This window comes from Gordionus sp. m RMFG-2023, chromosome 1 (genome assembly GCF_954871325.1).
Source record: "Gordionus sp. m RMFG-2023 chromosome 1, tfGorSpeb1-WG-v2, whole genome shotgun sequence".
NCBI lineage: Eukaryota > Metazoa > Nematomorpha > Gordioida > Chordodea > Parachordodidae > Gordionus > Gordionus sp. m RMFG-2023.
This window is the reverse complement of record NC_088775.1, coordinates 8,647,699-8,658,028: the sequence shown is the minus strand read 5'-3', so window position 1 is coordinate 8,658,028 and position 10,330 is coordinate 8,647,699. Positions and strand designations below refer to the sequence as shown.

Genomic DNA, 10,330 nt, shown 5'->3' with positions numbered 1-10,330 from the left:
ATATATATATCATAATTTTTAAATCAATTTTTTTTAGACAATCTCTAAAAAGAAATCAAATAATTTAATCGAATTGGGGGTACCCCTAATATGATATAATATTGATATAAGTTTTGAGACATCATATTTTGAATGAGTGTCAGGATTTTAATATATTTAATGATTGGCAATATAAAGTAGTTATTTACTAAATATAACCACTCTAACGTCAAGTGGCCCGGTAGGAAGAATTTAGTGTGGATAAAAATATCTACTGATAAACAGGGTGCCATGATGATAAAAATATTGAGAGGATATTTTATTTTTAATATCCAGCCATTATTTATAATCAATTATATATTTTGTATTTTAAGTATATATTTTTGTATATGTGTGATATCAGCTCAATAATTTTTTTAACAAATTTTAACAATAAAATCCTAAATTAGGCATTATGCACAATTCACATAAATATAATATAAAATGTGATAATTATCTTTTAATAAATGTTCACGATTATTAAATAGGCTAACGCCCAAAGACTATTTTGATTTAAATAATTCGCCCTCCCCCTGAGAGGCCATTAGCACCCCCCCCCCCAATTGGACTATCTTTTTTTCAAATATAAAAGCAGATTAATCCATTACTGGTATTCGTTGCGTTTACGAAACCTTTATAAAATTTTTAATTTCAATATTTTTTTTTGTTATGTTCGTTCGATTTAAATTTTAAAGTGCCAAAAAAAAATTTTTTTATATTAATTATCTAATATACATTAAATTATTTATAGATTTATATAGAAAATTATTTTAATAAAATAGTGCTTTTTAAATAACAACTAAATATTAGCCATTTACAGAGTTATATAGGTGTTAGAAAATGCTTCTCAAAATAAATCTGAGATTTTTCTGAGAATGCAAAAGCAAGATTTTTGATCAAATTTTACATTAAATAAAAAGTTTTTATGTAAATTTTTTTTAATAAATGAATTTTTTCTAATTTTTATGCATAAAAACTTTTTCATGGATGAAATCACAAATATTTTAATTAAAAATATTTTGACATTCTTCAAAAAAAATATCTTCTAACATTTTTTTAAAACTCTACATCCATCAAATATATTTTCTTATCATTGATTTAATATTATACATTATCACGCAATCCATAATTAATTATACGATCATAAACATTATACCATATGAACAACATATATAAATTATATATAATTTTCCCATTCAGCAAGTGACCATGCGATCTAATCCACCAATCTTCTGTTTCATCTTGAAAGCCATTAATGAGTGCATGCTTTCTCTTGACATATTAGTTCCCGTTGGTTGCAGGAGCCTGGACCTACGGTACTCCAAAATATCCATGGGTATGGGTGCAATTTCTATTTCCGGTTGCCTTAACTTGACAATTTTAATCACTTTATTCTCGGATTCCTCCTCTTCGGAGAAGTACATTAGATCCTCTAGCCCTAACATTTTATCTTGACTTTGTCCATCGCCGTCGTGGCGTTTATTTAGTATCTCTTCCCTCATGTACAATTTATCTAACGGAACTTTGCGCTCCCTTCTGTAGGAATCACCATCAGAATCATTTTTAGCATTTTTAGAGGGCTTACCTTTAGAATTTTTTAAAATACAATAATTCCAAAAGGAAACTAATCAAAATATTTAAAAAAACCAAAACATGTAACTTGACAAAAAAAGAAAGTTCGACTCTCACAAGTAGTGAAAATAAAACAAACAAATCCTCACTTATCTCCTTGTTCTTATCAATCCTGTGTTGAGCATTCATCAATTCTTCCATCTCTTTTAAAATCGCTGGCGATATGCGTCTCTCGTCTTCATCGATACTCTGCTTTTGTTTGGCCATCTTTTGAGCCATATACAGTTCTTGACCTATAATGATTAAATATAATATTAATACATTTCTTTAAATTGGTAGCTAGCTAGATTGAATAAATAAAATACAGATCATGAATGTATTCAAAATTTCTCCTAGTCCCTTAGTCACCAAAATTTTTATTATTCATTACTTAAGGCTATGCCCATAATATCAAAATTAAATTCATAAAATTTTATGAAAATAAATAAATAAGTTATTTTAAATATAAAAATATGTCCAAAACATAATTCTAGAAAATTTTATAAATTTAACTATAATTTCATTAAAATTTCAAAATTTGCGAAAGTTTTAAAACTTTTCGATTTTTTTTGATTTTGGACACAGTATAAAGGAACTGATTTGTCTACTCCCCCAAAAATGTTTCATAGCGATTAAAATATCTAGCCCTATAAATAATAATTTTATAATAAAATAAACTAGTGATATATTATACTTTTAGCTTGTTTTAAAATGACTTATTGAAAATTAGTAAAACCATCGCAAAACAAAGGATAAATAAATTTTCGAATTAATTTTTTCCCTATAATATGATAATATAAAATTTTTTTTAAAAAATTATGGCGTACGGTCTCAGGTGCCATTTAATAGTCTAGGAAACCGCTCTTTGGAAAAATAAATAATTCTGTCTGAAAATGAACTAAGATAGCGATATCTTACTGCAATTCCCTGCATTTGTAGAGTGAGAATTCACAGCGACGTATACAAAATTCGCGATGAAGAATATTACAGCGTTTTATATACTTCGAAGCGAATTCGCGCCAACTGTGAATGCAGGGTTAGGAGTAAAAATCATGTTTGGAAGTAACCTTAAATAAAAAAAAACTCTCTTCTAAAAATTATTTTAAAAAAATAGAGTTATACCAAAATGACAAAAAATCGCTTATAAACATGAATATATAATTTTTTAAAATACTAACCTAAGCGTCTTTTGGCTTTGGCATCTTCCCTCACCTTGTCTAGCTGCTTTTTAATTGCCCGGTCTCTAAACTGAACATCCTTAGTAGCCTTGGAGAAGGAAACTACTTCGGGAGCTTCGTCATCATCCATCATCGAATTGAGTGATTTGTTCGCGAAATTATTCCTGAATTTTGTAGATTTTTTTCTGAAGTTACCGTCAAAGGAGGTAGATAAATTCTTTTTTTTGTTGCCTCTTTTGAATAAATCGAAGTCTTTGCCAACTTTGGGAGAGTTATTTTTTAAAAGATTCTTCTTGAAGGGTTGTAATAATTTTTGACCTTTTTTAGATGATGATGCGGAGGAACTAATGTGGTTATTAAAGACCTTCTTAGGCAACTCTTCATTTGTAACAACATGAAGAGTATTGCATTTTCTTTCGGCACTAGAATCGACTATTTTTTTGTTGCTCTTTAAAACTGTTTTGGATATTTTACCCTTTTTGTAGGAAATTTTCTTGGGATCATCTAAGGCAAATTTTTGAGGAGCCTTGACATTTTCTTCAATTAAACTTGGAATGCTACCATAGTTGCTGCTCCGTGTTCTCATTTGTTTATTCTATTCTATACTTTGAACCTGATTTTGATATAGCATTTTGTGCAATAAAAATATCAAATTGAATGGTAAAGCTATTAATTTTGTTAAGCAATATTTAAGGTTAGAATATATACCATATTTTTAAAACCCTTTTTAAAATTATATATGCGATGGATTCAGAGGCTCAACAGACACCTGCCCCCTTCAACAGGATGGGAGAAGGCAAATTATTTATAAGGCCTCCGATTATATTGATGGTTATCTTAAGAATTTTAGTTGTGGAAAATAATATTGGGGGGGGGGGGGGTTAAACATATTAGACTATAGCTCATAACACACCATAAATATAAATTGCTTAAAATAAAATAAGTTGCCCTATTATTACTATTTTTTTAAGTACATATATACCTAAAAAAATTTTTAAAAACAATGCATTGTAAAGCCCAAGCCATATATTTTCTTAAGCCAGCTCCTAGTTTTTAAACCCAGGAAGGATTTTTTCATTTATGGTCTGTCCCAGAATTTTCTCAGAAATAGGACATATAATGTATTTTATTGATAAATTCTGATATTTGATAAAAATGATAATCCATAATAGTATTTTTACCCCTCCTATTATAAAAGGTTTATTTTGATGTTCAACTATAAAATTTTCGGTTAGACATTGCATTTATGGAAACTGGACTAGACCAGGCTTAGATTTTTAAAAATCACCTCAGTAAACAGACTGGAACCCAGCAAAGCAAAAACTAAATCCCTAACAGACTGAAAATTTTGCTATTCTGCAGACCTCTATAAAGAATAATAGCACATTCGTTTTTTTCTTGGGTTTAGAAATTTTTAAATAAATTTTTTATAAATTAAGAACAGAATGTTATCTAATTTTTCTTTTATTCATGAAAGTCAATTATCATCTCTGAGTATCAGCCACTACCACCAGTAAAAATTAATACTAAACACCTTGTCATTTTTAAAAGTTCAGCCCAGATTTTTAAAAAAAAATTCTGCCAATTCTGGACTGGCAGATTTCACTGATATTAACTTCATTAGGCATTTGTTTTTTCCTAGGATCTTTTTATTAGAGGTCACCATAATCTGGCCTAGCCTAACAGGCAAATTCTGAAAAATATTGTATGGGCTAGTCTTAAGTTCTGCAAATGTTTTTAAAGTTGATAAAACAAATTTATGTTTTCCTGGATAAAAAATTATTCTGGGAATATCCAGACAACTTGTACAAAATATATTTTACACCAGGAAAAACCACATACAAAATTTTCCTGCACCGATTCAAGCTATCTCATCTCTACTTTTATTATCAATTAGATTAAAGATCTGAAATGGACAGGTTTTAAAACAAATGCTCACAAACCCCATGTTTAAAAAATTTAACCTGCTTACCCATGGTCTTCTTTATAAATCACCTGCCCACCTACTCATTTACCTAAAAATTTGACCAACCTGCTCAAACAATGTTTAAAAATTATTTTAAAGGTTGGCTTGGTTCTTTATTTATCTTAATTTAACCTTAAAAATTATGCAATTTTGTGAAATAAAAAGATTTATAAAGTTTATTTGCTGATTACACCCAAGAAATTCACCTGGCCATTGTTTTAAAAATATTTTTTAACTTGCCTGCTCACCCACCCAATGTTAAATTTTTTTTTAAATTCACCCATTGCTGATCTCTAAGGTAGATATCAATACTATTAGTGTACAAAATGTTGTTTAAATTTGTAATATTATAAGTTAATCAAAAAATGGTAATATCACAATAGACAAAAATGATATAATAAAATTTATTTTCTAAAAATATATAAATTTAGATTTTATATAATATTCAAATTATCAATAATTATAGTATATTCTTAATAATCAAAAGTTTTAGTGGTATTGGGAAAATGCATGCTTATATCTTATGCCCTTGTTATATTCTTAAGCAAAAAGAAATCTGGAGAATTGACTTTATTAGCAGGCCTAAATAATTTGGTAACGTATGTTATTTTATTAATAGCAATCGCATATCTAATCAAATTGTATTGTATAATAAAAAGCACAAGCTTTATTAAAATATTTCAGTAAACATGTGACAAGCTATTTTTATAAAATATCCAAGATTAATGAAAATTTTAAAATACAGTTATAATTTACGCTAGCGGTTCGAATATATTGAAGTTAATCTGCCAAGTTTGACATTGATATGTGACTTTATTTTGCATAATATTTCCATGATAATTAAGATACTACCCCAAATCAAGGAATTAGTAACTCAGGGAAATCTTATAATAGGCTGAAATATTTTTTATACATTTTAGCCTAGCCTTGCAACATTTAATAAATTGTATGCTAAAGGATATGATATTATAAGATTTTATTATTAATATTCAAAGGCAATTTATTAATATATACTATAAAGATTAGATTATAAAAATATATCTCTAAGAAAATTTTGAAAAAAAAAGCAGATCCACTCAAATTATTATTCCCATTAAAGAGAAAATCAAAGGATGATTTCATAGTTTTATATATCATAATTAATAACATAATTTTTTTGTTTTATCGAACATTTCTATTTTATAAAATTGAATCATAATAATTTTTTAAATATAAATGTAATTATATTTGAATTATATACATCATTCACAAAATTTATATATTCTTATAAAAATTCATTATAGACTATAATATATTTTTGATATGAAATTGCACATATAGATTATATAATTTTGAATAAAATTCATGATTATTATAGATAATATATATTTGCAAGCAATTTTTACATTTTTGTAACATAATTATAATGATAAGTAATTTTAAAATAATATATAGAATAAATCCTGTTGCCAAATTTTTTAAAACCCCATTTTTATTTTTTAATGGTAGGTTTGTCTGATTAGCAATTATGGCATTTAATCCATGATCTATTAAACATTATGAACTATTATGTTTAAACTAATTTATATGACTTTTTTTATTGATTGTAATAAATTTCATAAACAATATTATGCTAATTCATAAGATTTATTTTTATTGATTGCAATATTTCAAATTACTTATTAATAAATGCTTTGTCATATATAAAGCGCAATCTTTGGGGGCAAAATTATTAAATTTATATTTTTTTGCTAGCGTAGTGATATTTTTATAATATTTAACAACCAATAGCACTGTGTAAACGACAATTTCTTAGAGTTGGACCTAAATCGATAATTAATGCTATATTATATAAAATAATTAATAATAATAATATATCCATAGAATTGTATTAACTTGCATTAATCTCATATTATTAAATGTATTCTAAAACTCTTATAAACAGATAATTAAAAGATCAAGTAATCATTAATAAAATTCATGTGACACAGTTAAGGTGCTGAGCCTTCTAGCATTTGGAAAAAAACTCATTGTGTTAAGAAATATGGACCACCTTTATGGTGGTTTCATTTCATATGGTTTTTTATAAAGTTTTTATATCGCGATTCATTATCAAGGGTATAAAAATAAAGCATAGAATTATTGAGATAAATTATTATTAAAATTGTATTTTAATTTTGTTTTTAATGTTAATTACTAATATTTTTTATAATTTAAAGAACAAGAAGGTTATTTCATTCTTCATTATTTTAATTTAGGCTTAAATTGATATAAGATCTTTCAAATTATTTTAGATATTAGATAGATAAAATTGCCTTATTTACTCATTCCTCTCTTAATTTTTTATAAGTTTATGATTAAAATAATTTTGCCAGGTATTTATTTTACACTTAAATAGAATTAACGGGTATATAAATTAATACCATTGATAAAGAAAATTGACACAAAATATATGTAAGCATCTTAAAATAATTTGATGTATTGATAGAAATGATTAAGACTTCTTCTGAATATATATATCTAATAAAAATAAAGTGTACTAATGATTATCAAAATGAACTAGCAACCAACAAGTATACGTAAACCTTCAATTCAATCATCAAAAAATCTTCAACACCTCATTATAATATCTACTAGCATTTATTTTTATTGAAATGAAAATAATTGTGTACACAAACTAATTTGCAATAAATTTATTCTGTTATAGAAAAAATATATATAATATAATTAATATTTGATAAATGCAGCAATATTATTAAATAAATTTATTCAACTATATAAAATATATAAGAAAATATAATGTTTATACAAATAAAGATAAAAATCTATAAAAAGAGTTGCCATAAATATTATGGAAAAATACTTATGTAAATAATATATATAAAAGATTAGCTAATGTTATATTTGCGTTTTATTTTTTTCATTCTTTCTCTTATATCCAAAGATAGGTTGGACTTGGATTTTTGATTCCTTTCGATAATAAGTTTTTTGTTTAAAAATATTGATAAAATTAGTTGAGGTTTTTTAATTTTTAAATCATTTTTAATTTATGATAAAATAATTTTGTTGCTTTCGATAAAATGGCTTTATTGTATATATCGTTGGATAAATCTTCAGCATCCTCTAATGTCATTAATTCTACTTCAGTCAGCGTCTACATGAGCGGGAGGGTTAGGAACAGTTTGCATCCCATTTTTTTGAGGGGGTAGGGGGTAAGCTGCTTTAATGGGGGTAGGATAAATTTTTTTGGGGGTTATCTATTAAATTTTGAGATGAAATAAGACAAAGTTTATTGCTGTAAAAATTAATACTTTTATTATAGTATTATTATAATACAATTCATCGACCAAATCTATATATTGCAAACAATCATACACATTGTTTTCCAAATAAACTATCCTTTTAAATATAATTTAAAAGGTTTAAATATTTCAGCAAGCTCATAATGCCATAATAATTAATTCATTGTAAATAACGGAGGTTTTAATTAAATTTATTATCTAAAAAATAAATTCTTTATATTCACAAAATATCGATAGTTGGTAGTAGATAATTTAAGTTATCCATTATAAATTATTTGAAAAGAGTATCAATAAATAAATAGGTGTAAATAATGAAAAAGAGACATCTCCGCCGAAGACGGCGGGGATTTTTTAGGGGGGTAGGCAAAGGTTTTTGAAGGGGGTTTGCATCCAGTGAAAATCCTGTCATGTAGACGCTGACTTCAGTAAATATAATTATCATTATTATTGGAAAATGTTTCAATTCCATGGAGATTATTCGAATTTTTATTGTTATAAAAAAAAAATTTCGATTAAATCAGGAAGCTTAAAATCCTTTTTAATATTTTTCATAGATAAAGTCAGGGACTGCCAACATTAACCTAAAGCTAAAAGGTAAAGGCTAAAACTGTCTTATATAGTAATTGGGAGCGCATTTACAAAAATTTCTTTGAACTCTTTCATGATATAAGCCTAAATAAAATATTTAACAACATATTAACCTAAGGCTGGTATAGTGCACCATTTGAACCCTTTGTACAATTACACATTCCCAATTTAACATGGACATTATATGTACATTAAAAGGCTTAACGCTTAACACTTTATATTTTTATCACCCTTTTAAATTATTTTGTTTGTGATGGCATATCTAAGAAATAGGTAAATCAAATCTAAAAATTAAAAATTTATATAAATTGCGATATTTATTCTGCTAGATTTAAATAAAAAATAGAAACATGGTTATTTCATTTTGTGTCAACTCTTAAAATAAATATCTGGCAATATTATTTTGAACCGTAAAAAGTTTTTTAAAAAATTTAAAAACGTATGAAAATAACCTAACCAAAAAAGTACTAAACATTTCTTACACGATGGGCTTTTTCCAAATACATGTTTTATAGTGTTATTAAACAACGGAGCTACACTAGATATTCCTCATTTATATCAAACTGGATATTAAGTAAATATGAACCGTTGGTGGACCGCCGCAGGTAGATTTTCGCACAAAAGTCCAATACTTTCTTCTAAATCTAAAGGCGGAGATAAAAAGGTTAAGATAAAGCCTTAACCCTACTAAATAAAATTTTTCTTGTATATATGCAATTTTGCTCACAATAAGGTTCTACCTTTCTTAAAAGGAATTGGAAAAATAATTTATTTTAAGAAACTTATTCCATTTTTATGTTTCTTAAGTCTTTTTATGTAAACTTGCTCAAAATGGTAGATTCTAACATTTATATTGCAACTTATTTTCAATCATAATATCATTCATTTAATATCTTATTTTTCTCTTGCAATAAAATTCAACGAATGAAGAAGTATGCATGCAGATGATGTTAACAAACCTAATGAAAATTAATTTACATATATATTTTTTAATATTGAATTTAAAAAGATATTTAAAATTTTACACATGCTTATATCTTGTGTAGTAAAAAATAATAGAAACCTTACACATGTAAAAAATAAATGAATTGTGTAAAAAAAATTATTGGTAAAATCTCCTAAAGAGTGGATAAAAGGGGTAACAAAAAAAAGGCATAACAAAGGTATGAGATTTAATACTAAATCTACATCGAGAGATCTCTAAAGATATTCAATTCATTGTATCGATAAAACATTTCCCGTGGATCTCCTCTCCAGTATCTACATTATTTTTTTTCAGAGAGTAATGAAATTTTTGGAAAGCACTATCGTCAAAGCTTCATAAGGCATTAATAACGAGCATAAAAAAGTTAATTTTGTAGGTCGGAGTATTTTTTTTTTAATGTTTCGTCGTTGCCTGGGGCAAAATGTGAATTTGTTGATTTGGCTGAGAAATCAACACAAGTATAATAGTCTAGAAGAAAGTTGTAAAACCAAGGTAATATTATCGATCTTTTTAAACTATAATTTAGGAGACAAACTTGTTTAAGAATAAATTGTGTATTAGCCTTTTTGAAACTTGTAGTATAATGATGTTCATTGCTTTGGTGCAGGTTAGTTTTTATGGAAATATTTGTAATGCAGTAGGTTGATGCCCTTTATTATCTATTATATTAATACAGCCAACAGAATTAGATGGAATTACTGTG

The 10,330-nt window shown here is 26.1% G+C and overlaps 1 protein-coding gene across 2 annotated transcripts; it reads right to left on the bottom strand.

Moving 5' to 3' along the window:
• Positions 1-1,091: 1,091 nt before the first annotated feature.
• Positions 1,092-5,558, bottom strand: LOC135931715 (uncharacterized). 2 transcript variants are annotated; one of them, XM_065468988.1, is made up of 5 exons: positions 5,530-5,558; positions 3,282-3,420; positions 2,808-3,239; positions 1,740-1,883; positions 1,092-1,603 (listed from the first exon to the last, which is right to left on the bottom strand). In XM_065468988.1, the coding sequence occupies exons 2-5, from the start codon at positions 3,391-3,393 to the stop codon at positions 1,215-1,217; spliced, it is 1,077 nt and encodes a 358-aa protein (XP_065325060.1). In that variant the 5' UTR covers positions 3,394-3,420; positions 5,530-5,558; the 3' UTR covers positions 1,092-1,214. The 2 variants fall into 2 exon arrangements, with proteins under 2 accessions (XP_065325060.1, XP_065325059.1); XM_065468987.1 differs by having other exon boundaries at positions 2,808-3,420.
• Positions 5,559-10,330: the final 4,772 nt, after the last annotated feature.

Coding starts and splice junctions, on each gene's coding strand:
- LOC135931715 (XM_065468987.1), bottom strand. CDS start 3,393: ATGAGAACACGGAGCAGCAACTATGGTAGCATTCCAAGTTTAATTGAA. Junction 1,884..2,807: donor CAAAGCCAAAAGACGCTTAG/GTTAGTATTTTA, acceptor TAATCATTATAG/GTCAAGAACTGTATATGGCT. Junction 1,604..1,739: donor TGATAAGAACAAGGAGATAA/GTGAGGATTTGT, acceptor AAAATTCTAAAG/GTAAGCCCTCTAAAAATGCT.